Raw genomic sequence first — 18,342 nt, 5'->3', positions numbered from 1 at the left:
TGGACAGAGAGAGAGAGAGGGGGACAGAGAGAGAGAGAGGGAGACAGAGAGAGAGAGAGGGACAGAGAGAGAGAGAGGGACAGAGAGAGAGAGAGGGACAGAGAGAGAGAGAGGGACAGAGAGAGAGAGAGGGACAGAGAGAGAGAGGGACAGAGAGAGAGAGAGGGACAGAGAGAGAGAGAGGGACAGAGAGAGAGAGGGACAGAGAGAGAGAGGGACAGAGAGAGAGAGAGGGACAGAGAGAGAGAGAGGGACAGAGAGAGAGAGAGGGACAGAGAGAGAGAGAGGGACAGAGAGAGAGAGAGAGGGACAGAGAGAGAGAGAGAGGGACAGAGAGAGAGAGAGAGGGACAGAGAGAGAGAGAGAGGGACAGAGAGAGAGAGAGAGGGACAGAGAGAGAGAGAGGGACGAGAGAGAGAGGGACAGAGAGAGAGAGGGACAGAGAGAGAGAGGGACAGAGAGAGAGAGGGACAGAGAGAGAGAGGGACAGAGAGAGAGAGGGACAGAGAGAGAGAGGGACAGAGAGAGAGAGGGACAGAGAGAGAGAGGGACAGAGAGAGAGAGGGACAGAGAGAGAGAGGGACAGAGAGAGAGAGGGACAGAGAGAGAGAGGGACAGAGAGAGAGAGGGACAGAGAGAGAGAGGGACAGAGAGAGAGAGGGACAGAGAGAGAGAGGGACAGAGAGAGAGAGGGACAGAGAGAGAGAGGGACAGAGAGAGAGAGGGACAGAGAGAGAGAGGGACAGAGAGAGAGAGGGACAGAGAGAGAGAGGGACAGAGAGAGAGAGGGACAGAGAGAGAGAGGGACAGAGAGAGAGAGGACAGAGAGAGAGAGGGACAGAGAGAGAGGGACAGAGAGAGAGAGGGACAGAGAGAGAGAGGGACAGAGAGAGAGAGGGACAGAGACGAGAGAGGGACAGAGAGAGAGAGGGACAGAGAAGGTCAGAGAGAGGGAGATGGAGAGATTACAGTATCTATAATTCCCAATTGAAGGAGTTAAATGAAAGTTGTGCAGTGTTGGTGATGATTGTTACAATGATGTGTTAAACCTACCGATGGCGTGCATTCCATCACGCACGTCTCCTGAAAACTCCGGTCGATGCTTTTCAGGAGCTCCCGGTTCGCTAACTGCAGAGAAAACAAAACACACTTGAAAAATATCTGAAGTTCAATCCAACAAAATGTTAACAGATCACTGACTCCACAACCAGAGGAGATAATCTTTCTCTATTCACCCCATCAAAACCCTTCATATTTTAAGACCCTCTATTAAATCTCCCTGGCCTCTCTGCTCCAGTCAGTTCTATCTGTCTTTTCCCTTTTCAAATGCCGACGGAGCGGAGGTTATTTCCAGGATTGTGTCTCTTTATTTCACTGGAGCAGCAGCAGGTGGTCACACCCCTTACCCTGCCATACTCCTGAAATGGTGGCCTTGAGCTGGGGAAAGCTGCGGGTCGCCAGAATCATGTTGAAAGTAGACTCGTCTGTGCCGAGCTTCCCTTCCCCGGCACGGAACAGCCTCTCTGCGTCTGCGGTCGCTTTCTGCATGTCCACCGTCTGAACCTCGTCGCGGTTGCCCTGTGAACGGAAATTAAAGAAAATTCAGGTGGATTTCAAGTCGGTTTCATACTTTTTTCAGTTTTAGGCTGACTTGTGCTAAAGGAGAACTTATTACACAGAACAGTGGGGCAAGTTTAGATAAACTCTGCAGGAACATTAATATTCCCCATCCCCATAATTTCAACCCTCCTCTGCTCTATGCTACACACAGTTCAACAGGCAATAGCAAAGACAGCTTGCATTTATATAGCGCTGTTAATACAGTGAAACGTCCCACAGTTTCACAATTTTTGTTTGCTAACACTCCTAACACCGAGCCACGTAAGGAGATATTAGGACAGGTGAACAAAAGCTTGGTCAAAGAGGTAGGTTTTAAGGAGCATCTTAAAGAAGGAGAGAGAGGCGGAGAGGTTTAGGGAGGGAATTCCAGAGCTGAGGGCCGAGGCAGCTGAATGGTGGAGCGATGAAAATCAGGATGTGCAAGAGACCAGAATTGGAGGAGCGCAGAGATTTTGGAGGGTTGTGGAGCTGGAGGAGGTTAGAGAGATAGGGAGGGGCAAGGACATGGAGGGAGTTGAAAACAAGGATGAGAATTTTAAAATCGAGGTGTTGCCAGACTGGAAGCCAATGTGGGTCAGCGAGCACAGGGGGTGATGGGTGAACGGGGCTTGGTGTGAGTCAGGATACAGGCAGCAGAGTTTTGGATGAGCTTAAGTTTACAGAGGGTGGAAGATGGGAGGCCGGCCAGGAAAGCAGCAGCTTCTACTACTTCACCCAGGGGCCTATTGTTCATTTCTGAGCCTGGACAATGTGTGCTAATGGGCTATTCCACCTCGAAGGACATCCCAGTCCAGGTCAATTCTGTCTGACACTGACACACACTAGCAGGAGTCACTGTTTTTAAAAATGTGTTACTGGGATGTCGGCAAGACAGAAAAACTATTTAATTCCCATCCCTAGTTGCCCCGAGGGCATTAAGAGTTAACCACACAGCGTGGGACTGGAATGTAGGCCAGGTAGGTGCAGCAGGTTCTCCTCCCTGGTTAGTGAATTAGTTGGGTTATTTTTTCTGGTGCTTGCCCAGATTACATTATTGAAATAAAAAAGAGAGAAAATGCTGGAAACACTCAGCAGGCCAGGGAATATCAGTGGAGAGTGAAAGGCAAGGTTCATGTTTCAGGTCGATTACCTTTCGTTAGAACCACCGGATTTAACAAATTCAGTTCCACATCTTGCCACAGTGGGATGTGAAGTTTTGGCTGATGGCCCCAGCCCACCCTGCCCCGTCAATCAGGATTGGGAAAGCTGGCTGTTTTACTTTTTGCCTCTTTATCCCGAGGAACACTGGGGACAATTGCAACGGTCGCAACTATTGCTCCAGTTGGGATCAGCCAGTTCAGCAGAGACTGGGGGCGACCCGGGGCCCTCCTGGTCTGCACACTTCAGTTTGACACCAGGCGGTGACCATACCCAAAGGAGTGAACATTTACTCAAAGATACTTAAATATGTGGCTAATATTGCAAAATCATAATGGATTGCGTGTAACACTGTGAAATGAAACCTACTGGATACAGGTTTTGAATAAATAACCCAGCTAGGCAGAAACCAATCAGAAGGGGTTGTTTTGTTTGGCATTTGGTATTAAAGGGAACTCAGATACAAATACCAATAGAAAACCACAAACTCAAAGCTCCGGACTGCCTCATGGGTAAAGACATTGTCCAGTGTAATACTGAGCAACACGCAGGAGGATTCACAGGCTCGAGTTCTGCTCTGTGCTGTTGGGAAGGGGAACAGATTTTTTAAAATTCGTTGACGGGGGGGGGGGCGAGACGGGGGGCGGGGCGAGACAGGGGGGCGGGGCGAGACAGGGGGGCGGGGCGAGACAGGGGGGCGGGGCGAGACAGGGGGGCGGGGCGAGACAGGGGGGCGGGGCGAGACAGGGGGGCGGGGCGAGACAGGGGGGCGGGGCGAGACAGGGGGGCGGGGCGAGACAGGGGGGCGGGGCGAGACAGGGGGGCGGGGCGAGACAGGGGGGCGGGGCGAGACAGGGGGGCGGGGCGAGACAGGGAGACGAGAGTGAGAGATGTACTGCCCTCCATTGTTGAGCAGCCAGTCTCGGCTCACATGGAGAGTATGGCCACTCAGTGGGTGTATGGGAGAGGGTCTCCTCATTTTCATCGGAGCAGGAAAGAAAATATTTAAATGATTTTAGTTTCTCACCGGATTACCAGAATGTGAATGCTGAAGGACTTTGGAGGAGAGGCTGAAACCTTCAGTTGTCCATCCTGCAGACACCATGTTCCACCAGTAGTTCTAACACTGATTGCGGGACATTCTCGGTGGCCTGGGAACGAGCTGCCGGGTGGGGACCAGCGTGGGTCATGGTTGGGGTGATCTTTGAGTTTAACACCCTAAAACTACAAGGCAATCACCGGGAGTTATCCACTTGCTCTCTCTGGCCCTTCTTTGCCTGCACTCAAAATCCAATCGGTTTACGCCCCCGGTGACCGCACATGACCTCCGCGTTACCTTCCGGTCACTGACCTGCGACATGGAGATGAGCAATCTCTTGAAGTGGCCACTCGTGTCCTTCTTCAAATCCTTCTCCAAATCTCTCCCCAGCTCCTCCTTATAACAGCGTACAATCTCACGGATCTCCTGGTTGTTCCTGGTGCAAAGGATCTCAATGAGCACCCGATCTTGTGTTCCAGCTCCCTGTGGGAAAAGGAGGGAAGACGGATGCAATCAGCACTCCCTTTTTCTTTGACATGAGGTGGTGTGAATGGGATTGGATATTTACAGCTCCAAACACAGTGATTTCCTCCCGACAGAGTCACTCAGAGTATTGTGAATATTCCGGAGTCCATCAGTACAACGTAGTATCACTCATTAATACCACCATACTACACTATCAGCTGGGGTCAGCACTAATATTTTTGCCCCGGAGTCAGAAGGTCATGGGTTCAAGCCCCACTCCAGAGACTTGAGCACATAATCTCGGCTGACACTCCTGCACAGTACTGAGGGAGTGCTGCACTGTCGGAGGTGCTGTCTTTCGCATGAAATTAAACCCCCTGCCTGTTCAGGTGGATGTACAAGATCCCACGACACTCGTCGAAGAGACGGGAGTTCTCCTGGTGTCCCGGCTAATACTCCTTCCCCAACCAGCCCCAATAATAGCTGGTCATTCCTCTGCTGTTCGTGGGATCTTGCTGTGCGCAATTGTCGGCCACACTGTCCCACATAACGGGGATGATGAGGTGCCACGTAAACGCCAGCAGTAAACAGCAGCTGCTCAGGGCTCAGTGGCTCCGGGCACCACTTGATTTATTGCTGAATCCCCATTAGCTGATCTCACCCAGGGCAGTAGCCGGAGCATTACATTTGGCCTCAGTGCCCCTGAATCATGAGGGGGCAAATAAAAAAAAATTAATCAGCTAGGCTTTCTGCGCCTGGTTGCTATGCGATGACTCCAGTTAAAGAGCACGTGTGAATAAATCTTGGGCAAGAACAGGACGAGGGCTGGCTAGGATATCCCTCACAGTTGAACAGCCACACCCACTGTCTCAGCTCTCCCGTGAGGCAAAGCTATCTGGCCAAGGTGCGGGGGGTGGGAGGGCAGTGTTTGCTGTTCTTAGCATTTTTCCAATCTGCTTTATTCTGAAATCACAACGGAATCCCTGTCATAATCCTGATTGCTCAACACGCTCCATCATCCAGGGCCTCGTTTGAGCAAAGTTAGCAAATCGAAACTGCTCGATTATATTCGGAAGTAAGTAATGCCATTTTTAATTCAAAAGGGAGTGTCAATTTACAACATAATTTCTTCCTTAAGTTGGGCAAATGTTCACTCAGGGAATCGAGAGACCAAGAAAAGTGCAGATAATGACAGGTGGGGAACATGGGAACATTCAGCACTGGGCACCGGCAAGAATAAACTATTTTGAACAAAACATTCAGGGAAAATACTTACCAACTTTGTGTCTTTGGCAGAGCGAAAGTCTCCCCTTGTTTTTTTTCTTGGAACACTGTGAGCGATGCAGGCAGGGCACTCGTTTTATAACCAGGAGATAAAGAGCTTGCAATAATATAGCTCCTCTCACATCCCCAGAATGTCTCACAGCTAATGAATTATTTTTGCAGTATTTGTTATATAGGCAAACACAGAAGCTCGTGAAAGTTCCCACAAACAATGCGATAAATCTGTTTTTTTTTTAAGAAGTGATGTTTGGTTGAGGGATAAATATTGGCCAGGACACCGGGGAGAACTCCCCTGCTCTTCTTCGAAATAGTGCCATGGGATCTTTTACATCCACCTGAGAGGGCACAGATTGGTTTGACAACTCATCTGAAAGATGGCACTCTCTCAGTACTGCACTGGAGTGTCAGCCGAGATTATGTGCTCAAGTCTTAGAGTGGGACTTGAACCCGTGACTTCTGACTCAGAGGGGAGTGTGCTACCAACTGAGCCAAGGCTGACACTTACAGAACTGTATCTAATTTTGCTCGCCCCTCAAAAAAGGTTCGCGATAGCACTGCATTCCCCATGGTTGGCGTGGCCATGGCTTAGGAAATGATGTCAACAGAAGGGAGGGAGTTTTATCTCCGCTGCACAGCTCATGGACCCTGATCTCGGGGAATCCGTAGTCTGACAGTCACGCTGGCTCCTGCTACCACCTCGTCGTGTGCAATTAGTCATGGACACTGCTCATCCAGCCCATTCACTGTTCATGCATCACCAGTGAATCTCCCGTGACGATGCCCTCTGAAAATCAGGACCTCCCTCAGAGGCCATGAGCGATGCAGGTCTGGGGATCTACAGCTTCTCGAGCTTCTAGTGACAGAAGTGTGGATCTGTGGGCATGACTGTGACACAGATGGTGATGTCCAAATAAGGAGTACACGACGTACATAACAAAATTTAATATATAACTAGTCGATCTCCTGTGGCGTTGCACATGGGGAGTCAAGACCATGTTTAGTTTTCAGGTGGAGATGGGTTCGAGATCACGGCACAGATAATTTGATCTGCTCACTCACACACGTACAGCAATCAAAAATTGGACTCTTGCTTCAAAGTTACTGATTTGTTGCCCCCAGCAGTGAATTGTCCAATTCAACATCACACAGGTGCCACCCAACTTAGTTTTGATTCCATCCTCACAATAGCGTCTTTTTTTTGTTACTATTAGAATCATACAGCACAGGAGGCCGCCATTCGGCCCATCGTGCCTGTGCCAGTTCTTTGACGGAGCTATCCAATTAGTCCCACTCCCCTTGCTCTTTCCCCATTGCCCTGCAAATGTTTTCCTTTTCAAGTATTTATCCAATTCCCTTTTGAAAGTTACCATTGAATCTGCTTCCACCGTCCTTTCAGGCAGCGCATTTCAGATCATAACAACTCGCTGCATTAAAAAAAATCTCATCTCCCCTGATTCTTTTGACAATTACTGCAAATCTGTGTCCTCTGATTATTGACCTTCCTGCCAGTGGAAACAGTTTCTCCTTATTTACTCTATCAAAACCCTTCATGATTTTGAACACCTGTATTAAATCTTCCCTTAACCTTCTCTGCTCTAAGGAGAACAACCCCAGCTTCTCCAGTCTATCCACGTAACTGATGTCCCTCATCCCTGGCACCATTCTGGTAAATCTCTGCACCCTCTCTAAGGCCTTGACATCCTTAAAACTGAATTCCTTGATATTCATGTGATTCTGGACTAAATTTTAAGAGTTAGCATTCCATGGGCGGGCAGATCATATAATAAGACAAGGCCGACTGGTGCCCATCATAATTTTCCGATTATTAATTTTAACTTGACTGACTGATCCATTCTGTCGTATGAAGCTCTAGAGCAGAACACTAAACTGTAAAATTACCCCTGTCCCAACAAACACTCCCAGTGTAGGTACAGGACAGATTAGTTACAGAGTAAAGCTCCCTCTACACTGTCCCATCAAACACTCCCAGGGCAGGTACAGCACGGGTTAGATACAGAATAAAGCTCCCTCTACGCTGTCCCATCAAACACTCCCAGGGCAGGTACAGCATGGGTTAGATACAGAATAAAGCTCCCTCTACACTGTCCCATCAAACACTCCCAGGGCAGGTACAGCATGGGTTAGATACAGAGTAAAGCTCCCTCTACACTATCCCATCAAACACTCCCAGGGCAGGTACAGCATGGGTTAGATACAGAGTAAAGCTCCCTCTACACTGTCCCATCAAACACTCCCAGGGCAGGTACAGCATGGGTTAGATGCAGAATAAAGCTCCCTCTACACTGTCCCATCAAACACTCCCAGGGCAGGTACAGCACGGGTTAGATACAGAATAAAGCTCCCTCTACACTGTCCCATCAAACATTCCCAGGAAGTGTTCCTTTAAAGGAAATAAAAACGTAAATAAAAAGTTTAAATTAAAACCAGCACTTGGCATCTCTCAATTTCCGCACACTAACATCTTAAAGCCACCACCCAGTGCAGCTGTGGAAATCGAAGAATGAGCTCAGTCTGGGTGTGGACACAGATAGAGTTTCAACACACAGCTTTCTCACACTCAATTCAAACGTTTAGTCTCTCATATCTGGAACAGAATCTGGACCTATTAGGAACAATACAGCTGGTCTCTTTAGCAGACTTCAGTTTAAAGTCTGAATTGCAGACAAAAACCCAAGTGTCATTTTCAAAGCTGAGCCAGTGAGCTTTAAAAAGGAAGATAAAAATTCTCTTCCATTTCCTGTGACGGCAGGACTCACCACAGAGAAATAGGTGGGAGGGGAGAACCGCCAGGCAATGGGGGAGAGGGCCACTGCAGCTCCCCAGTGTTAAAATAGGATTTTGATCTTGATGTTGTATAAATTATTTCTCATACGTTGGAGATTCATTTAATTATTTTAGAGGACTGGGGAAAAATCTCAGAGCTCTCTCCACCCTGAGAGCCTGGATAGGAAGTGCTGGCAGACTATTTGACTTCAGAAGGCATCACAGCTAAGCCCGATGCTGTCCTAACAACTTCCACGTGCATTTTCCAGCTGGGGTCATTGGATAGCGATTCAGAGTGAGACCCCAGCTGATTCTTTTCCCCTCTCCTCCCCAGTCCAGGGGTGCTGAGGTCAATTGGAGCTCCTTTAACGTCACCCAGATCAGCGACCTCAGTAAAGACCACAGATTGAACCATGGGTGCTGTTTATGTTACAAGATCACAGGGTGGCCATTCAGCCCATCTTAGTTCACCCAGCCAGACACGTGTTAATATCCCCCCTTTGCAGCACCCAACTGTTCCTTAAGTGATTCCAGAGTTTTTGCTTCTACTGTTGTTTGTGTGAAGAACCTCCTGATACATTTTAAATTTACCTTCAACTAGTTTCAACCTGGGTCCTTCTGTCCTTCTCCCACAGTTTAATTTTATATTATTTACCTTCTCTAGATCATTTAGTATCTTATAAATCTCCACAAGTTCACCTCTCAGACATATCCTTTCCAGGCTAAAAGCCTGAGTCTTTCCTCATCACTCAGCCCCCTGACACTGAGGTTCACTCCGTTGGCTCATCTCTGCTCAGCCGCCAGCATTTGAATATCTCCCTTGTGGTTCAGTGACCAGAACGGGACCCGGTACTCAAGGTGCAGTCTGGCCAGAGCATGGTACAGTTTGATCATGGCTTCCTCGTGTACCCTACGTTTTGTTTTGTTGATTACTGCTCTACGTTGGTTGGACATGTTGAGCCTTGACTCCTAGGAATGTTACACCACCATTCATGGAGTGAGTGTGTTGTTTTCATCGTGTACTCTGTACTTTACAGTAGTCTGTATTAAATTCCATCTCCCATTGTTCTGCACGCTCACATACTTTAAGAACATAGGAAATAGGAGCAGGAGCAGGCCATACGGCCCCTCGAGCCTGCTCTGCCATTCAATAAGATCATGGCTGATCTTCAACCTCAACTCCACTTACCCGCCCGATCCCCATATCCTTTGATTCCCCTATTATCCAATAATCTATCGATTTCAGTCTTGAATATACTCAACGACTGAGCATCCACAGTCCTCTGGGGTAGAGAATTCCAAAGATTCACAACCCTGAGTGAAGAGGTTTTTCCTCATCTCAGTCCTAAATGGCCGACCCCTTATCCTGAGACTATGACCCCTAGTTGTTGCGTCTCCAGTCAGGGGAAAACAGCCTCTCAGCTTATTTTATTCATAGAATCATAGAATGATCCAACACAGGAGGAGGACATTTGGTTCATCGTGCCTGTGCTCAGCTCTTTGAAAGAGCTATCCAATTAATCCTCCTCCCCTGCTCTTTCAAAGAGCTGAGCACAGGCACAATGGGCCAAATGGCCTTCAGATACTTGTCAAATTCCCTTTTGAAAGTTACTATTGAATCTGCTTCCACCACACTTTCAGGCAGTGCATTCCAGATCTGCATAAAAAAAAATCTCCTAATCTCGTTTCTGGTTCTTTTGCCAATCACCTTAAATCCGTGTCCCCTTGATACTGACTGTTCTGCCACTGGTAACAGTTTCTCCTTATTTATTCTATCAAAAGCCCTTCATGATTTTGAACATCTCTATTAAATCTCCCTTTGATCTTCTCTGCTCCAAGGAGAACCATCCCAGTTTCTCCAGTCTCTCCATGTAACTGAAGTCCCTCATCCCTGGCACCATTCTAGTGAATCTCCTCTGCACCCTCTCCAAGGCCTTGACATCCTTCCTAAAGTGTGGTGCCCAGAATTGGCCACAATATTCCAGCTGGGGCCTAACCAGTGATTTATAAAGATTCAGCATACCTTCCTTGCTTTAGAACTCTATGCCTCCGTTTATAAAGCCAAGGATCCCATTTGCTTTTTTAACAGCCTTCTCAACTTGTCCTGCCACCTTCAAAGAATTGTGTATGAGCACCCCCAGGTCTTTGCTGCTGCACCCCCTTTAAAATTGTATAATTTAGTTTATATGACCTCTCCTCATTCTTCCTATCAAAATGCATCACTTCACTCTTCTCTGCGTTAAATTAGGGATGGGCAATAAATGCTGGCCTTGCCAGCGACACCCACATCCAATGAACGAATAAAAAAAAAATTGCATCTGCCATGTGTCTGTCCATTTCACCAGTCTGCCTATTGCCTCCTGAAGTCTGTTACTAACATCCTCACTGTTCACTACATTCCCGAGTTTTGTGTCATCTGCGGACTTTGAAACGATGTCCAGTGTACCCAAGTCTAGGTCAACTCATGCTGTAATTTCTGAGCTGCCTCCTCTGACTCCACAGCCCCACCTGGATTGGTCTCATCTGCACTCTGACCAATCTGTATCGAGTTTCTGAGTCAAGGTCATTGACATAAATTTGAAACAACTGTGGTCCCAACACTGATCCATGGGGCACCCCACTCAGTGCTTCCCCCACCCCGAGGTCACTCCACGAACAAGTACCTGTTTTCCACCCTTCAGCAAATTTACCTCGAATCCCCACAGCTTTGAGGTTAACTAATTGCCTTCATCAAATGCCTTTTGGAAGTCCAGGTACAACACATCATAGGGCTTTCTTCAGTCCACTTGGGTAACAATCCTCCCAGAAGTCAAAGTTCTGCTACGTCTGGGGGAGCTGAGTAGAGTCTACGACAGGGCAAATTGTACGTGGGAAGTGGACGGGATGGGCTTGATGGGGAAAACCCTTCTCTAGTCCCGTGCTCCAAGTTCTCAATTCAAGAGTTATTTAGGGACACGGTAATTGCCAAGGGCATCGCTGACCAACCCTGCCAGTCTCAGGCATGCAGCATTTAAGGCTCAGCGGGAGCAAAGACAATTCAAAGCCTCTGGCAACTTCTCACGGATAGCCCATGATTTACCACCTACTGGATTCCCCAGATCCCCAGTGGATCACGGACTACCCACAGGCCTCCGTCTATCAAACAGACCCAGGCCGCCATCACTTCTGCTGAGCTCACTTAACTGTGGTGGGATCACAGGTGACGCTTAGAATGAAACAGAGGGGAAACAGGCAAATTCAGGACACACTCGAGCACAGTCTCCAACCCGCTCGCCCTTCGAGCGCAGAATCCCCACTGGGTGCATGGAATTAACCCTAGATTACACGTACAGGATAACTAAAGAGGCTAAAACATGGGCCCCTCCCTCTTTTCTGGCACTTTTTCCACTATTGAGCAGGTTATCCATCACCCTCCCAAGCCCCTTAGTGATTTCCTCCCCAGATTGCCTCTGCACTGAATGACTTCTCATACTGAGTTCAACCTTTACCTTGAGTCCTCTAGTCTCCTCTCATCTGATATCCAAGCTCATCCTTCACATAACCCCCCATTCATACTTTGTCCTTGCCATGTGTGCCTCTCGTCACCTTCAAGGCCAAGTGTGAGAAGCTTATGGACTTCTTTGTCTCAAAGATCTGCACATCTGTCTCAGCTGCTGTGTCGTCCTGCTCCTAGCCAGATAGTCCAGAATTATATTTTCCAGCCACTCTCACATCCCAGTCCCATTCTGTACCTCGACAACATCTCCCTCACCTCCCACAGCCCAAACTAGACGCATCTCCTCTGAGACTAAACCTCTGCTCTCTCGACCCCCTCCCCATCCAAATCCTGAACTCACCAATACCTCTTTGCCCCAATTCTCACCAATACCATCAGTGGTTCCATTTCTTGTCACTGCCCCTCCCCTTCAAAATGATCAGCAGACCCCTGCTCAGAAAACCCACTCTTGACCCATCTCTAATTCATCCTCATCCCCAACCCACCCCCAACTCCGCCATTCGCACTAAGTCCTACACTTTGATCACCTTGACCTCTATTGCCTCCTCCTCCCTCAGCACATTGATTTCAAAATACTCATCTTCAATTACAAATCCCCCTCTGTCCTCGGCCCACCCCACGTCTATAGCCTCCTCTACCTCTATCCTGATTGCTCTCTACTGACTCTTTCTACAGAGCGTTCCCTGCTATACGAGTAGCAAGCCTTCAGCCATCTTGCCCCCATACTCTGGAACGATACCCTTAAATCCCACCCCAACACTACCTTTCCCCACCTTCAAAACTCTCCTTAAAACCTACCTGTGTGCCACCACCTTCGGTTCCCTCCCCTGTCCTCCGGCATCACCTGCTCAGGTCTGACCCACCTCCCCTCGCAACTGTGAGGCACCTCGAGATATTTTGCAATGTTGCAGGATCTGCATAAAGTCAAGACTAGCTCTGCTACAGTATATAAAAAAAAATAAAGAACCAGGCTACACTGTCAGCGAAAGACAGCCAAATTGAAAAGGTTGTACTTGTAATGGGTGTTGGTCTGACTCTGCATGAAGTACTGCAGTTCTAGTGAGAGGAAGGATATTGTTGTACTCAAGACAGAAGTCGACCAAAATGATCCAGAATGTAAGTTATGCAGACGTTAAGTTTTCGGCCTTGATGTCTTTCCAAAAGACACCTGGATTTGACCCTAACTGGAGTTTTCAAAATAGTGAAGGGGATCAACAATTGATTCAGTAAAATTGCTCACTTTGCCTAATGGGTTAAATATCCTGGGGGGAGGGGGAAGGAATTAGTTAAAAATTGGCAAGTCAGAAGAGAATTTGGGGGGACCTTTCTTTACCCAAAGGACAATGGAGTTACTGGGGAGGTGAGTGAAGGAGACAATATAAATAGGTTCAAAAGGCAATGAGGAGAGAGAATGGATTGAGCAATGTGGGGAGGAGAGAATATATTGGGGCTGATCTGTGAAAGGGGAGTAGCTTTTCTAATTCATTCCTATTTAATTCAGACATTAATAATGAGGTGCGAGCAAACAGAATAATGAGGATTTTGTTTTAGGACAGATATTTTGACATTGTGTAATTCCTCAGATGTACTGATACACATCACCGAATATTGATAGAGTTAAAAGTACCTCCATCGCTTTCCTCAGACTCCAAGCATCGTAGAAAGTGGTGGGCATGAAGAGGGCGAGAATGATTTCCTCCATGTTTCCAGTGAGTTCCGATTTCAAATCCTTGATCAAATCCTTTAACAAACAAATTCACAAGACAGCTGTCCATCAGTACCGAGAAAATGCCAGAATGGAATGTAGCTCTGAGCACGGATCCCAGACATCGACTCAGTTAGCATTAAACAAAATACACCAAGCTCCCCTAGGCCAATAGCTTCAGATGTTGTTCCAAACGTCATCATTTGAATTTTACACGATAATCAGGCACTCTGTTTCTTAAATGCAGAATGAATATCACGGTCACCTGAATCAGAAGGTTGTGGGTTCAAGTCCCGCTCCAGAGACTTGAGCACATAATCTAGGCTGACTGAGGGAGTGCTGCACTGTTGGAGGTGCCGTCTTTCGGATGAGACGTTAAACAGAGGCCTCCGTTTGGTTTCTTTGGTGGACGTAAAAGATACCATGACAATATTCGAAGAAGAGCAGGGGTGTTCTCCCAGGGGCATGGCCAATATTTATCTCTCAACCAACATCACTTTAAAAAAGACCCAGATTATCCGGTCATTATCACAGTGCTGTTTGTGGGAACTTGCTGTGCGCAAATTGGCTGCCGCGTTTCCTACATTACAACAGTGACTACATTTCAAACCACGTAATTGACTGTAAAGCGTTTTGGGACATACTGAGGTTGTGAAAGGCACTATATAAATTTTAACATTCTTCCCTCAACCAACACAGCAAAACAGATTAACTGGTCGTTGTATCATAGCAGATGCAGCACAGGAGGAGGCCATTCGGCCCATTGTGCCTGTGCTGGTTCTTTGAAAGAGCTATCCAATTAGTCCCATTCCCCTGCTCTTTCCCCATAGTCCTGTAAACGGTTCTGAACAGCTCTATCAAATTTCCCCTTAACCTTCCCTTAAGGAGAACAACCCCAGCTTCTCCAGTCTCTCCACATAACTGAAGTCCCTCATCCCTGGTACCATTCCAGTAAATCTCTTCTGCACACTCTCTAAGGCCTTCACATCCTTCCGAAAGTGTGGTGCCCAGAATTGAACACAATACTGCTGCTGAGGCCTAACCAGTGATTTATAAAGGTTTAGCATAACTTTCCTGCATTTGTACTCAATGCCTCTATTAATAAAGCCCAGGATCCCATATGCCTTTTTAGCAGCCTTCTCAACTTGTCCTGCCACCTTCAAAGATTTGTGTATGTGTACCCCCAGGTCTCTCTGTTCCTGCACCTGCTTTAAAATTGTACCATTTAGTTTATATTGCCTCTCCTCATTCTTCCTGCCAAATGTATCACTTCACTCTTTTCTGCGTTAAATTTCATCTGCCATGTGTCTGCCCATTTCACCAGTCTATGTCCTCCTGAAGTCTGTTATTATCCTTCACATTGTTTACTACATTTTAGAGTTTCGTGTCATCTTCAAATTTTGAAATTATACCCAAGTCCGGGTCGTTAATATAGATCAATAAGAGCAGTGGTCCTAGTACTGACCCCTGGGGAACACCACTGTACACTTCCCTCCAGTTTGTAAAACAACCAATCACCACTACTCTCTGCTTTCTGTCCCTTTGCTAATTTTGTACCCTTGCTGTCACTGTCCCTTTAATTCCATGGGCTTTAATTTTGCTAACAAGTCCATTATGTGATACTTTATCAAATTCCTTTTGAAAGTCCATATACACATCAAACGTACTACCCTCATCAACCCTCTCCGTTACTTCATCAAAGAACTCAATCAAGTTAGTCAAACACAATTTTCCTTTAACAAATCTACGCTGACTTTCATTTATTAGCCCACACTTTTCCAAGTGCCAATTAATTTTGTTCCGGATTATTGTCTCAAAGTTTCCCCACCACCGGCGTTAGGCTGTCTGGCCTGTAATTGTCGGGTTTATCCCTCTCCCCTTTTTTGAACAAGGGTGTAACATTTCCAATCCTCCAGTCTTCTGGCACCATCCCCATATCTAAAGAGGATTAGAAGATTGTGGCCAGAGCCTCCGCAATTTCCACCCTTACTTCCCTCAGTAACCTCGGATGCGTCCCATCTGGACCAGGTGACTTTTCTACTTTGAGTACTGCCAATCTTTTAAGTCCCTCCTCTTTATTTTTTTCCTATCCAATATCACTACTACCTCCTCCTTTACTGCTACAATGGCAGCATCCCCTTCTCCAGTGAAGATGGATGCGATGTATTCATTCAGTACCTCAGTCATGCCCTCTGCCTCCACAAGAAGATCTCCTTTTTTTTAATCCCTAATCGGTCCCACCTTTCCTTTGACTACCCTTTTATTATTTATAGGTTTAAAAAAGACCTTCGGGTTGCCTTTTATATTAGCCGCTAATCTACTCTCATACTCTCTCTTTGCCCCTCTTATTCCCTTTTTTAGATCCCCTCTGTACTTTCTATATTCAGCCTGGTTCTCTACTGTATTATGAACCTTACATTCATCATAAGCCTCCTTTTTCTGTCTCATTTTAATCTCTATTTCTTTAGTCATCCAGGGAGCTCTAGCTTTTATGCTCTTCCTTTCACCCTCGTAGGAATGTGTCTACTCTGTACCTGAACCATCTCCTCCTTGAAGGCCTTCCATTGTTCAATTACTGTTTTGCCTACCAATTTTTGATTCTTTTTAACTCATTGAAATTAGCCCTCCTCCAGTTAAGTATTTTCACATTTGATTGTTCCTTGTTCTTTTCCATAACTATTCCAAGCCTAATGATATTATGATCACTGTTCCCCAAATGCTCCCCCAGTGAGATGTGCTCCACCTGCCCCACTTCATTTCCCAGGACTAGATCCAACACTGTTTCCTTCCTGGTTGGGCTGGAAACACACTGTTCCAGAACTTTCTTTGAACACATTTCAGGAATTCCTCCCCCTCGTTGCCCTTTACACCGTTACTATCCCAGTATATATTGGGGTAATTGAAGTCCCCCATTATCACTACTCTTATAGTTCTCGCAACTTTCGGTAATTTGCCTGCAAATTTGCTCCTCTATCTCCTTCCCACTATTTGGTGGCCTATAGTTTACACCCAGTGGCGTAACAGCTCCTCTATTGTTCCTTCATTCTGACCGAACAGATTCTGGCTTTGACCCCTCAACTACATCATTCCTTTCCAGTGCTATAATAGTTTCTTTGATCAATACTGCCACCCCACCTCCTTTCTTTCCTTCCCTATCTTTCCTGAATACTTTTTAGCACCCAATCCTCCCCTTCTTTGAGCCAGCTCTCTTTTATTGCCACTTGGCATAGTCCCACTTGGCGACTTGAGCCTGCAGCTCACCAACCTTATTTACCACTCAATATGCATTTACACTCATGCACTCTAAACTCATCTTAGGCTGCCTTGCATTTGCCCTCTGTCTGATCCCTCTTATTTCCAAACTACTCTTCACGCTAGTGCTAGATGTCCCTCCCAGTCCTCTGTGCACCTTGTTTCTCCTCTCTAATGTTTCATCCCGGTGCCCAGGTCTTTCCTCTCATTGCCATTGGTGCGCACAAAGTCTTTATAATAAAAGTCATTTCAATTCAAAGCAATAAATTGTTTGTGAAGCGCTCTGCAATCTTTCGAAGAATGCAATTTCCCATTTTAGAACTGCAGGCCAACTCCCCCATAGGCCCTGTGGGTAAAGGCACTGCCGAATACAGTATAAGATGAGACAGACCAGAAGGTTCGAGGTTTGATGCCCAGTCTGTGCGGAGTTAGCCGATCACAGCCAGAGCTCGACATTGGGCCACATTCCCCCAAGGGAAACAATTAACCAGGGTTCCAGCTCCTGATAGCCAACCGGAGACTCTCCCAAGTCTGGTGTGCAGATATCGATAGAGAACAGGAGCAAGCACAGCAACGATGCTCCCTCATAGAAAGAAAGCAAGAACGTGCATTTATATAGAGCCTTTCACATTCTCAGGATCTCTCAAAGCACTTTACAGCCAATGATGTATTTTTCAAGTGTAGTCACTATTGTTATGTAGGGAAATGGCCTGTCAACATGGACTGTTCAGTTTTGTGTGTGAAGAATGACCATTTGGACGAGACCGATGGGCACCTGGCGCCCGTGGGACCGCACCCAGCCAGAGCCAGTGCCCGTGGGACCGCACCCAGCCAGAGCCAGTGCCCGTGGGACCGCACCCAGCCAGAGCCAGTGCCCGTGGGACCGCACCCAGCCAGAGCCAGTGCCCGTGGGACCGCACCCAGCCAGAGCCAGTGCCCGTGGGACCGCACCCAGCCAGAGCCAGTGCCCGTGGGACCGCACCCAGCCAGAGCCAGTGCCCGTGGGACCGCACCCAGCCAGAGCCAGTGCCCGTGGGACCGCACCCAGCCAGAGCCAGTGCCCGTGGGACCGCACCCAGCCAGAGCAAGTGCCCGTGGGACCGCACCCAGCCAGAGCCAGTGCCCGTGGGACCGCACCCAGCCAGAGCCAGTGCCCGTGGGACCGCACCCAGCCAGAGCCAGTGCCCGTGGGACCGCACCCAGCCAGAGCCAGTGCCCGTGGGACCGCACCCAGCCAGAGCCAGTGCCCGTGGGACCGCACCCAGCCAGAGCCAGTGCCCGTGGGACCGCACCCAGCCAGAGCCAGTGCCCGTGGGACCGCACCTCAAAACAATTCAGAGAAGAAATTGGTAGGAAAAAAAGAAAATGTGCAAGCAAGTACCATTTCGTGCACTATGACCTCACCTTGCCATATAGGGTCTTGAAAGCCAACTTGATCTTCTGCCTTTGGTCATTGGAGCGGTTGGAGACCAAGTCAATTATTGCTTGCTCGTTAGTCCCTGTGCAACATAGAGGTTACCGTACCTTGTTATGTGTGTTCAGTGACAACAAAATAACTGT

The 18,342-nt window shown here is 47.6% G+C and overlaps 1 protein-coding gene across 1 annotated transcript in view; it reads right to left on the bottom strand.

The window, feature by feature from the left end:
* LOC137304198 (annexin A7-like) overlaps positions 1–18,342 on the bottom strand; it is a 65,369-nt gene that overhangs the window by 5,282 nt on the left and 41,745 nt on the right. The window contains 7 exon segments of the mRNA XM_067972752.1: positions 1,054–1,095; positions 1,098–1,128; positions 1,407–1,421; positions 1,423–1,578; positions 4,109–4,279; positions 13,453–13,566; positions 18,187–18,281. Coding sequence (XP_067828853.1) covers positions 1,054–1,095; positions 1,098–1,128; positions 1,407–1,421; positions 1,423–1,578; positions 4,109–4,279; positions 13,453–13,566; positions 18,187–18,281 — 624 coding nt within the window.

This window comes from Heptranchias perlo, chromosome 36 (assembly GCF_035084215.1).
Source record: "Heptranchias perlo isolate sHepPer1 chromosome 36, sHepPer1.hap1, whole genome shotgun sequence".
Taxonomy (NCBI): domain Eukaryota; kingdom Metazoa; phylum Chordata; class Chondrichthyes; order Hexanchiformes; family Hexanchidae; genus Heptranchias; species Heptranchias perlo.
Note: the sequence above shows the minus strand (reverse complement) of the source record. Positions and strands in the feature narration are given on the sequence as shown.